This window comes from Herpailurus yagouaroundi, unplaced genomic scaffold (genome assembly GCF_014898765.1).
Source record: "Herpailurus yagouaroundi ecotype Mexico unplaced genomic scaffold, PumYag 140, whole genome shotgun sequence".
Lineage (NCBI taxonomy): Eukaryota > Metazoa > Chordata > Mammalia > Carnivora > Felidae > Herpailurus > Herpailurus yagouaroundi.
Genome location: NW_024412395.1, coordinates 59,666,449 through 59,679,323, shown reverse-complemented (window position 1 = coordinate 59,679,323; position 12,875 = coordinate 59,666,449). Strand labels below are relative to the sequence as shown.

The following is a 12,875-nucleotide window of genomic DNA, read 5'->3' as shown; positions in this document are numbered from 1 at the left end:
AAAAAAAAAAAAAAGAAAAAAAGAAGATACTTAAATTGAATCTAGAACTTCTTATAAGGTTCTTTATGAGTAATGCTGAAATGAACAGATTGGATTAAGTAAAATACAATGCAAAAAAAGTTGCAAAAATAAATACTTCTCATTTCCCCCATATTTTATGTTTATTTTTCTTATAATCTAGTGTGCATCTTAGACTTACAGCACATCTCAATTTGGACTAGCTGCTTTTCAAGTGTCACAAGACACATGTGGCTGGTTGCTACTATGTTGATCAGTGTGGGTCAGTACCTTTAGACTTAGCTATTATAAATTACAGCATTTTCTTTCTTCCTTTCTTCCTTCCTCTCCTCCCCTTTCCTCACCTTTCTAAATTTAAATGGTAATAGTTAAGGAAAAAGTAATATTTTATCAAGGAAAACAGAACTTCCTATATGTGAATTATAGTTTTAACAGTTTATATCAGGTAAGTCAGCAGATCAATTTTTAAAATAATTGTAGTGTCTGTCTAGGTCATCCCATCAGTTCTGTGTTTGTATACTTGAGTATATGTGGTTTTGCATTTATATTTTGTTTCATTTTTGTAAAGTTTTTTTTTTTTGTTTATTTATTTATTTTGAGAAGAGGGCAAGGGAGGGACAGAGAAAGGGAGAGAGAATCCCAAGCAGGCCCTGTGCTGTTAGTGCAGAGCCTGACACAGGGCTCAATATCATGAACTGTGAGATCATGACCTGAGCCAAAATTAAGAGTCAGATGCTTAACCAATTGAGCCACCCAGGCTCCCCTCTTTCATTTTTTAAGTCTGTAAGCTGTTTGAGATCAAAATCTATATCTCAGTCCCATCCCAAGCTGCTAAATAAACATTTAGTACAATAAATACTTAATGAATGAAGGAATACTTTGTAAGTGCAGTTTGAACTTACTTTCCAAATAGTAGTTTAGTATTATTTTTTTCTTGGAAATCACTGTAGACCTTTTGTATTCTCATTATATATTATTAGTAAGGATTATGTATTTCATTTTGTTAGGATTTTTTGAGCCAGTTTCACCAGTAATCAATCTTGTATAAGGGTGTGTACATGAAGATGCTAAGAACAAAACAAAAATACCTTCAATCTACTGAATTTACATGAGCTTTATTGCCTTTCTATATTTCTTGATTGATGACACCATTTTATTTGTTGCAGATTTTGCAAGACTGTCCAGAAGAGCCCGAAGCTATTAATGATGAGGAGCAGTTTGATGAAATTGAAGCGGTTGGGAAATCCCTTTTGGATAGATTAACTGTTCCTGTAGTTTATCCTGATGGGTATGGTACATGTTCTTATAATCTTGTCTTTTTATTGGTGAGGTCTTAAAGTGAAATCATCAAGAGAGGAAAATCTGTTTCTTAAAAAGCCAAGTAAATTAGCTTTGGTTCACATTCTTCAGTTCCTACAATAAATTAGTTTGTAATGAAAAGAAATGCAAACTCACCTGTTAGCAAAAGTGGATTTGGTACTTGCTATCAAATGTGCTTCTTGACAGCTTGTTGTAGAAGAAAGATCACTGATGAGGTTGATACTCCTGGGTTCTAGCCTTGGCTGTGATGATAGGGAGTAGGGTGACTTTGGGCTTCATCCAGGGAAGGGAAGGGGAGTGGAGGGGTGTAATGTATAGTGAGCTTATAATTTATCAAACACTAAGTTAAGCACTTCATTTCACTATTTTTGACCAAACGGTGCTAGACCAGTGTGATTATTCCTGATTTACAGATGTAGAAACTGAAGCTCAGAAAGATTAAGTGAGGTGCTCAGGATTTCACAGCTTATAAGTGGAATTGGAATACACTGTCAGGTCTGCGTGGCTCCAAACCCATTCTCTTTCCAATATGCTGTACGGATTCGTAATTTCTTCATTTGTAAAACGATGGGGTCCTGATTCCCACATTCCTTTTACATTTCAAAAGATGATAGTAAAAGTAAGAAGTAATCTTATGCAAATAAATGGGCCAGTAAATGAATCTGAAGAAGCTTCATCCCTGAGGATCTTAGACCTTCTCAGTGAAAATAGTTTAGAAGTAATCCAGAGGATATTTAATTCAAATGACAGAGAAGCCAAGTCACTGGATACATCTATCTTACATTGTAGAATAGCATACTGGATAGGATTGTGGCCTCTGGAATCAGATTTCTTAGGTTTAAATCTCAACTCTACCACTTAGTAGCTGTAACACCTTGGGCAAGCCACTCAACCTTTCTGTGCCTCAATCCTGTCATCTAAAAAGTAGGGATATAAAATAGGGATATATTATTCATACCTCCTCAGGTTACAGGGACAGGGGAATTATGTGAGCTGAATGTATATAAATTACTTGAATCTGATACATAGTAAGTGCCACTACTGTGTCATGAACTTCATGTGATTATTTGGAATTTATTTGGGGAAGATACGATTTTATTCCCTTGAAAGAATATAATTCATTATCTACATTTATATAATCTTTGATCATAGCCAAACTTGAACCATCAGAAATAACCTAAATACATGTTACATATCTGCAGTGTATGAAAGAATAAAATCTGAAAGTTTGTAAATTCACCTTATAACAATATTGAAGGGGCGCCTTCTTGTTGTTCCAGGAAAGCCCCACTCCTGTTTGCACATTTCACAGCCAGGTGTTAACAGCATCTCCTCTTCTCAGGTCAGCCTAGGAGCATCTATAACTGGCATTTTTGCTTGGGCTTCTCCTCCTTCCACAAGTAGTCATATGGCATTTCCTCATGCTTTTAAGATTGAAGAATAAGTACTGTGTGTTCAGATTTTACAACCACCTTTAATATGTGGATTTACTATTCTGTTCCATTTGTAGGCTAACCTTTTGATGCTATACAAAGTTTGTTTGATAGCAAGCTTATTCAGATTTCTCTTTTGTCACATTGTCCTGGAAAAAGAAATTATATGATCTCTCTGAATTCACTGCTTGAAGACTCAGGTTCAAATCCTGGTTTCCCCACTGTGTGATCCTAGTTAAGTCATTTAATTTCTAGGCCTTAGTTTTCTGATCTTAAAAAATGCAGATCGTAACCAGATACTTTCTAAGAACTCTTCTAGCTCCAAAAGATTCTAGTGGCTCCGAATACATTATCTTTTCAAGTAGGATAACATTAAATGATTTTATCTATTAAAGTCCCAAGCGATGCCTTAACATGAAACGGATATTTTATTTGCCAGCTATATTAGACAGTTGGTGTACATAACCCTTATCATTGAAGGACACATACAGGTTTTATATTTGTGTTTGCTTATGCACCTTAAGCTGAAAAGTAAATATCTCCAATGTTTGTTTCTTTTATGGTTTCATTGTTGGGTTGCATTGTTCAGTTTATTGAGATTGTCATAAGTAAACATTTAGTACAATTAATCTATTTCTTTCAACATATCTTCAGATATTTTATGCCATTTATAAAAATGTTTCTCTGCAGGGTACCTGGGTGGCTCAGTTGGTTAAGCATTCTACTCTTGATTTCGGCTCAAGTCATGATCTCATGGTTCATGAGATCGAGCCCTGCGTTGGCCTTTGCGTGAAATATGAAGCCTGCTTGGGATTATCTGTCTCCCTCTCTCTCTACTCCTCCCTCACTCATGCTGTCTCTCTCTCTCTCAAAATCTTTTTTTTTTTTTTAAAGAATAAAAAATTAAAAAAGTTTGTCCTACCGAATTACTACTCAAAGATAAACAGTATGGTTTGCAAATGAACTAATGCCTTATCACATAGATAATTTTTATGAAAATCTTTGCTTCCTTTTGAATTTGCTATGGTCAGTGGATTTATATTAACCTGATTGGGGTTTTTCTGTTTCTTTTGATTTTTAGAACTGAACAATATTTTGGGAGTCCAAGTGACATGGCCTCCACTGCAGAACACATCAGAGACAGGATGAAACTGGTTAGTCTCAAAAGGCAGCAGCTGAGACATCCTGAAATGATGACCACAGAGAGCTAATAGCTACCAGCTTCCCACAAATCTGCAGTTCATAATCCCGCATGTCGTTGGCATACTACAGCATTAGCTGCAATACATTAAGATACATTTCACAGTCAGAATAAGCCTCATTTCTCTCCATTTTACATTTCTGTCTACATGTTAACACTTTGCAACTACCAAGGCATAATTATTTAACATGCTTTGAGACCATAGACTCCAAGTATCTTAAAAGAAGGAACTGTAAACATTGCACTGAAAACTTGCTTTAAAGCTTTACCTGACCTGTCAATTTGTAGATGAACAACTGATAATAAGCTTTGAATGGTGCTAATAAGAGTTTAGGAATTCTCTCTATAAAAATGGTTGACCTTTCTCCCCAGGTGATGTAGTAAATTTAGATAATAGTTAAATTGTTAGTAGACAGTGGTGTACTCAAAAATTTTACTTTGTAATTCTTCAAAAGTGATTATTTTTATTGTGTCAGTATGAAGAAAATCTTCAGATCTTTGATATATCATATTCATTAAAAGACAGTTTCCTATTTGTATTGATAATGTATTAAAAGTTGTTTGTGCTTAATAAAAAGCTTCTTTTAAACATCTTATTTAATTTGGTGATTATATCCTGTTTCCAGACATGAGTGCCTTATTTAAAAGGGCATTCTTAGGATTGTGAAGCTGGCATAGTATTTGTTTTTTTCATGTTTGTTGCATGTATTTTAGCCAGGAAATTCCTATGTAAGCATGTGTATATAATAAGCATGTTTAATTTTGAGAAATAATAAGTTTAGATCTTAAAGAACTTAAAAATAATGGAATACTATTTCTGATTGTTCTCTTCTTCAATTTGAAAAATGTTATCCAAATTATTACCTACCTTGAAGATACTTTATCTTTGGGGAGGAGTATGGGGAAGAAGGCATACATAATTACTTAAGTGTAATCCTTTATATCAGAGGAATCTTACTGGAGCTAAAATAGCATTTGTCAATAAAATTTAATTTCTCATACTAGAAGCAAAATTCTGAAGTAGTCTAGTAACAAAAATTGTACAACTCTTTTAGAAATAAAATTTATAAAATGTTAGTGCTTTTAAGTTTATATTAAGTTTAAATGGTAAAATACGTATTTAATTTTTGTGTTAATTTTTATTTCAGAAAATGTTTTTGAAAAAGATTAAAAATACTTTTTTAGTCTGTGATCAATACAAAATTATGCAAAGAATTGTATGCTGGTTTCTTTTCATGTCTTCAGTGATGTTCATGTATCTTGCAATGCAAAAAAATCCTTCTGCACCTACCGATTTCTCCATCCTTCTTCACTGCCAGACTTCTCGGAGAAATCCATATCCATTCTCCCTGCATCCTCACCATTCACTGCTCAGCACCTTGCAGCCTGGTGTAACATAGCACTTCAGTGAAACTCTTCTCAGTGTGCTCTCAGTTACTGAATTGAATAATTTTTTTGCCCTCTGTCTGCGTTCCTTGTCCTCTGTCTCTGCAACATTTACACCATTTAGCAGCCTTTCCTAGACAGTGTCTCCGCCCTCGAAGATGTTATCCTCTGCCATAACCGTGAGTACAGTCACACAGCTCTTAACTTAAAGTGTATCTACTCAAATGTGCTCTCAGATTCTGTCTTCGGAATGCTTCTGGAGGTATCTCATCCTTAGGGTTTCTGTTTTATCCCAGCATTCTCTGTTACGTATCTGGTCCAAAATTCTAGACCCATACTTTCAACTACCCACTTGACATTTCCTAGATGAAGTATCATATTTTTCACCTTTCTTCTCTGTGAGCAATTTTGGTTAAAGGTGCAGCCTTTTTTTTTATAGTCAAACATGCCAGAAAATCTGGGAGAAACTTCTGCCCCCTTTTTTCTTATGCTGCCACTGCTTCTGAAAACATCCAGGAAATTCTTTCTATATTTGATAATCCTCTCAAGTCTTTTAGGACTTAACTTCTGAGTATGGACTTTTGTGATTCTTCATTTCAGTCTTCATAATGGTGCTCACCACATGCTACAATTGTTTATTGATGTCTGTGCCTGCTACATTATAATCTCTTTTGAGGGAAGGAATCTTGTGGGACTCTCCTGTTCCCAGCCTTTTCCTCATATGTAATAGTTGCTTTACTTCTTCTGTATGTGAATGGTCTGTTGTAGGCATTAGTAATAGTCCCCCTTATATGATAGTCTAAAGTGTGTTTTAAATATATTTCTTAAAGTTATGACTGACTTATGAATGAATCTACTCATAAGGAAGTGATTTGGTGTTTCAGATACTTATATATTAGGTAATTTAGATACTTAGTTACACTCAATATCTATTCTACTGAACTTCATAGTGATTAGAGTGCTTTTATTAAGACTTTGCTAGAAAAGAACTACACTGTAAGTAAAGGGGCTCTTAGTTTTATCATCAACTCGACTACTAATTGTCCAGTGAATTAGTTGTTAATATGCCTTAAGCTATTTGCCTATAGCAAGAGTAAGGCAGCATCTGGAAATGTTATTTGTAACTTGACTATTTCACATGAAATGGAATATGCTTTTGACATGATATTGTTCTTCATTTGTAAATTTGCTGCTACTTTCTATATGTATATCTGTACATACACGTACAGTTATGATTGAAAACCCAACAATGCCCTAACGTGATTTTGTTTCGTAGCATCATAGTGTACTTAGAGTACACATGAAGGAAGTGACTGCAGTCTGTTTGAAATCATGAGTTCTTTGTACATCATAAGTTGACGTTGGTCCACAACTGGAGGAAGAACCATCATTTCTACATGCCATCTATTGGTATATGCCACAACTTTCCACATCACTTTAGCTCATCTCAGGGAATTCTTGGAGTGTTCATTGGGCTAGTTTTGTTTTGGTTTGGGGGATTTTTTTTTCTCTTGCCTTCTTATTGTGTATTTGCTCCTCTCTTAGCTCAATATATAAGTTTTGACAGCTGTTCTTCACATGTCTGACCCAGCAGATGCAAAGATGGTACCTTGATTTCAGAAAAAAATTGACTTCATTCCCAGTTCCCATTGTTGGCAACACATTGCTGATGGTGATGAGATGGCTCACCCTGCCAGCCAGGATGATGATGGCAGGTCTAGGCTTCATCACTGGGTACAGGATTGGATACTACTCTCACTTTATAGGCATTTAAATTAGCCAGGTTGCTGAGTGTTACCTAGTGTTGCGTGGTGTTTCATTACCCCATCAGTTGAAATATGGAGTGTGCTGTTTAGTTTATTGTTGCTGGCAGAATCTAAGGTGAACTGAACATGACAATTACTTTTCTGATAGTGCTGCACAAACCATACTCTCTGTTCTAAACCTATTGTAACCAGTGATGTGATTGTGACAGTATATGAACGTATTTCATGATATAATCCGAGGAAGAACTCAGAATCCTCTACTACATTGTACATTCCCTGCCAGAGAGGTTGGAGATTGCTGTGTACTTTTCCCATAGTAAAACCCTGTGGTTACTAGGAACTGCACGTGCTCTGGTTGCTAAGTTCTCCACATCCTAAACTATTGAAAATGATATGGGGAACTATCATCAGTAAATATCAGTGACAAGAGTTAGCGTGATTGAGATAACTTTGGTTAAATCCCCAAAAGAGAAATCCTCTAGAATTAAGAAGATGGGCTGAAACATACCTGCCGAGTTAACCTAATTAGAAAACTTTCCAAGGTTAACTCTCAGTTCTGAAAATAGAAAGCTTCAATTGAAGAAAATGGAAAATACACTCCTGGTATGGAGGGCAGCAGATAACTTGATGAGGCAAAATTAAGTACTGATTTAACATCTGATATTATGTGGCTTCATTGTGTGCTTTAGAAATGTCTGCGTTTAGCCAAGAAGCATAAATAGTGGCAAGAATAGTAAAGATCATAAAAAAGCTAAAGTAAGAGCTGTACTGAATATAATGGAAAGAGTGGAGTTTGAATATCTGATTTCAGAATCTGGCTTTGCCATTTACTGACCTTTGTAAAAATTACTCAACTTTTCTGCGTCTATAAATACAATCATACTAAAAAAATGTGTTGAAAATTATGATGTTATCCAAAGTGGAAGGAATTATTACTATAATTATATTTTCAGAATGGAAAATAGAGCATTCTTTAATCTTGCTCTTTTCTCAGATGACGAGCATGGAGTTGTGGGAGACATGGCACATTGTTTATGCTCACCTCCCTGAGCTCCATTTCCCCTACATTCAGAATTACATACTGGAAATACTAAGGGTGGAGTTGGTGAGCTCATCAGTAAATAACAGGACTCCTAAACTGACAGATTAACTCTTTTATGGCAGGATGGTAGACCAGCGAGATGGAAGACAAGTGAGGAGTATCATCTACTTTGAGGTTGACAGGACATGACAGAGTGCCATTAAAAAATAAGTAAAAGTAAGTAAAAGTCATACTCAGAGTGGATCTCAGAGAGTTAGCATCTGCCTGTAGAAACAACAAAAGCAGAAATCTGTTAAAGTATCCTAAAAAAGAGGTTAAAAGCATGATTTGAGACCACCATTAGTTCTGCTGTAGCTAGAGAAGAGCAGTCTTGATAAACTTGGGCAGTGATAATAACAAAGAATGGTCCTGTAATAGAGACTGCTAGAACTAAGGATGCTCTGTGAAAGAGCATAAATATAGAACAGGTGTTTTAAGACTGAAAAACATTGACAGAGATGATGCTAAATTACCCGATTGCAATATTTTAGAGCAAACTTGAAAACTTGGCAACACTAGTCCGTGTGCTTCAAGAAAAAGTAGAGCCTGTACTAGAACATGAAGTACTTAGAGATCAAAGGAAAGTCAGAACTGTGACTAAATATTTTGAAAGCAGTGAGTAAATTTTTAAAAGAATCAAGATTATTTTTGGTAACTCTTATGAGGGTGTGTGTGTGTGTGTGTGTGTGTGTGTGTGTCTGTGTCTGTGTCTGTGTCTGTGTCTATACAATTATATAGAAATTCTTAGCAAATAACTAAAAATAGTTACCAGCCACTAGATAATAAGTGCAGTGTTGTTACAGATTTTAAGTTAGGCATGTGGAAAACTACTTCTGACAAAAGGCTATTGGAGTCTGAGGCCAGTCTTAGTGAATCTGAAGGAGTCACCTTAGAAGTATTTACAAGTTACATGCCATCACTTTAGGGCACCCCCCCAAATAAGTCCTTCTTTGGAGAGACAGGATAATCAGATGTCCTTCCACTCAGAACATAGGGACCTGTGTGGTATGATCAAACCTCACATAGTGTTTTGGGTCAGCACATCTTTTCTGTTATAGTTTGCCCTAGTTCTTTTTTAGTTTAGAAGTCAGGTAAAAGTTTCTGTGCTTGATATTTCTCAAGAATGTTTCTTCTATCTTAGCTCTTACGTTAGTCTACATTGCCAACAAATTTGCTCAGAATATATGGTCGATAATATGTATTCTATTTTTAAAAGGTGTGAGGGGATCAAAATGTCACGGACAGTTTTGAGCCAGTGTAAATCTGAGCTGATTACTCACCTCACACTCAGGAATATCTTTTCACAGGCTCTTAAGTTTCTAAATTGACACTGGTCGGAAGAATCTGATGATTATCTTGCTATGAGATCAGTAATGAAATTTTCAGTGGCATTGTTTGGTAAGTGTTGCACCCTCAAATTCTCCAACATTTTATAAAACTTTTCAAACATAGAAAAAAGTTAAAATTTTACAATGTATTCATCACCCACGTGATAGTTAGCATTAGCTATGCTTGTGTTATACCTATCCACCCATCAGTTCATCAATCCAAATTATTTTTTATGCATTTTAAGTTGCAGACAGATTTACATTTCCTACTAATAACTTCAGCATACATATCAACTGGAGCTCAATAATATGCTTACCACATTTTTTATGTAGAATTAGCATACAGTGAAATGCATAAATCTTAAGTGTGCATCACTGAGTTGTGGAAAATGTATACAGTGCTATCAAAATGTAAAGCGTTCTCAGAAAATTCCCATTTTGCCTTTTCCAGTCAATCCTTGACCCCACACCCTCCCAAAGGCAACTACTGTTCTTTTGTCTACCACAAATCAAAATTTGTGTGTTCTAGATCTTTATGTAAATAGAGCCACACAGCATGTAATCTTTCTAGAAGCCTCTTCACTTACTATGTTTTGGAGGTTTATCCATGTTAGGTGTATTAGTAGTTCATTCCTTTTTATTGCTGAGTATTCTTCCATTGTATGACTATATTGCAGTATATCCATTTTCCTATTTAGGAATACCTGGGCTGTTTCCAGCATTAGTAACTATAAACAAAGCTGCTATGATTATTCATAGGTCTTATGTGAATGTAGGCTTTCGTTTCTCTTGGATGAATACCTAGGGTTAGAATTTCTGTGTCATAGGGTAGTTTTAGAAGAAACTGCTATACCTTTTTCAATGTGGTTTATAGGGTGTCCTGGATTTTCACTCTATTTTGGATGTGTAGAAAGGTGTAAACTATTTTTATGATCCATGTTTGAAATATTAGAAGTGGGTTTGTGATAGAAATGGCATTGTTAACATGGTTGGCAGTTGGTGTTTTTTGAGAGAAGAAATACCTGTCTGCCCCAAGTAGCTCCCCAACGGGTATATATGCCTGAAATTTTAGCATTAGTTTCACTTCTTGAAAGATTCAAGCACTTCCCAAGTATGGTGATACATTAGCTAGAAGAAACAGCACTGGTTTGTTTATGTTACTGACTTTGCCACCTGTTTTCAATAAGTGAAATAAGACCGATTAAACAAAAGATTATTTCTGTTCAATTGGGATAGAAGGGGTAGTCAAAAACATATGCTACTAGTCTGTCTTGGGTACAGCAATGTGAGACAGAACCATCTGGATGGGATAGCCCCCCCCCGCCCCCAATTGGTCAAGAAACCAGAAAACAGGGTGGGAAGAATTCTACCTCACTGTTGTGATAGGGGATAGCTATGTTTTTTGCAGGACATTTTAGCCTTTACAAATCGTATTTTCTGTGTTTTTTGTTTGTTTAGCACCACCCAGCTGTAATTATTTCACACCCTAGTGACTTTGTTATTCACTGTTCTTTTACCCTTCCTCCCTGTTAAATTACATAGAGCAGTCACCTGTATAAACCTGTAAAATGATAATCATATGTATGTTTCTAATGCCTGTGTTCAAAGATATTTATGTATGGTTCATCCAATCTTTCCTACTCAATTTTTAAGGGCTGGGATATTTGGCCTCTACTGTAAACCCCTATAATGTTCCACACATTGTAAATGCAATAAAAATGTTAAAAACTATTATTAATGGCAGTATATTTTGATATGTAGTTCTTTGATACGTTATCACTTTGGACAATAAGTTTGGTTTCTGTTAATAAAGATTGTTCATAAAATCTAGGGAGAATTAAGTCCTACTGGTCTGTGTAACAATCTGATGAATTCTGCATCTTTGAATCTATTTGAATTGTATTCTGTAAATTTTTTCTAACAGTATTTTCTAAAATTTTTGATTAAAACAAAATGTAACTTCTTTATTCTGAAATAATGTGGAGTCCTAGAAGACAGAGGCTAAATACCCTTTCCCTTGGCGCTTCTTATTCTCTGTCCAACAGCCCCCTATCCCGTCTTCCCATAGGTTTGGCACAGAAATTCAGGGCTTCCTTTAAATCCTACATTGTCTGAAATTGTTAGGTTCTTACCACAATAGGTAGTGGTTAAATTTCCTTTGATCTTACCAAGAAGTCCATTTTTACAATTTAAAAGGTGAATATGTATTCGAGGCTGGGGAAAGCATTTTAGAACAAAGTTAGCTATATTTAAAATAACAAAATTAATCATATTATGCTATAAATAATAGCAGCTCCAGAATGGCTACCAGGAATTTAGAATTGGCAAAATTTGGAAATAGGCAAACCTTAGACCTTGTCCATTGAAGTTAAGTACATTTGGATGACAGTTAACATATAAGCAAATATATATATAAAAAGAATGAGCACCTGGATGGCTCATTTGGTTGAGTGTCCAACTTCATTTTGCCTTAGGTCATGATCCTAGGGCTGTGGGATCAAGGCCCGCATCAGACTCCACATTGAGTGTGGAGCCTGCTTAAGATTCTTTCACTCCCTCTGCCCCTATCTCCTGCTCATGCTCGCTGTCTCTAAACAAAAAGAATGTATCTTTATTTTTAATATTTTCATTTTACTACAGTATTCACCACCATCTTTAGATTTCACATTAGACACTTGATGTATTCACAAACCTGATCCACCTTCTGTGTAAAATCTCCAAAATATTCGGATAATCCTAACTCTTATGTGAAAGTCAAAATGAGCACAAGAACTACCCAGTTTTTGCCAGGTCTGTAAGGAAGAGAATTGCAGTGATAGAAGTCAAAGTAACAAAAAATAGATGGAAAAACTGGAAAAGTGAATAGTAAGCATAAAAGCTTATTTGTGACCATGATTAAATAAAATGTAATTATTAACAAACCATATTCCCTTTTTAAATAGCCTTATACTATACCAGACCTTAACTTAGCTACCTTTGGAAGCTTACCTTCCAGTTTAGTTACTTTGATAATTTAATATTAAGGGTCTAGTCTTAAAAATATTTAGTTATAAGGGTTTATAAGAATAAACAATTGGGGGTGGGTGGATGCCTGGGTGTCTCAGTCGGTTAAGCATCTGACTGGTGATTTTAACTCAGGTCATGATCTCAGGATTGTGAGATTAGCCCCACGTCAGGCTCTGTGCTGACAGCATGGAACCTGCTTGGAATTCTCTCTCTCTCCCCCTCTCTACCCCTCCCCCTCAAAATATTTAAAAAAAACAAAAAATCAAAACAACCCAAATATTTAAATAAATTTATCCCACAAGAATATTCTACCATTGAAAATGTTATAAAAGTTTA

General features: G+C 35.5%; 1 protein-coding gene across 5 annotated transcripts in view; it reads left to right on the top strand.

Moving 5' to 3' along the window:
• The window catches only part of SESTD1 (SEC14 and spectrin domain containing 1), a 163,132-nt gene extending 151,851 nt beyond the window's left edge, over positions 1-11,281 (top strand). For 3 of the 5 annotated variants that reach the window (XM_040475531.1, XM_040475532.1, XM_040475534.1), the window contains 2 exons: positions 1,185-1,306; positions 3,853-11,281. In XM_040475531.1, the coding sequence (XP_040331465.1) occupies positions 1,185-1,306; positions 3,853-3,982 (252 nt within the window). In that variant the 3' untranslated portion in view covers positions 3,983-11,281. The remainder of the gene's footprint in view (positions 1-1,184; positions 1,307-3,852) is intronic. The other 2 variants (XR_005790400.1, XR_005790399.1) reach the window with 2 other exon arrangements.
• The last annotated feature ends 1,594 nt before the right edge of the window (positions 11,282-12,875 follow it).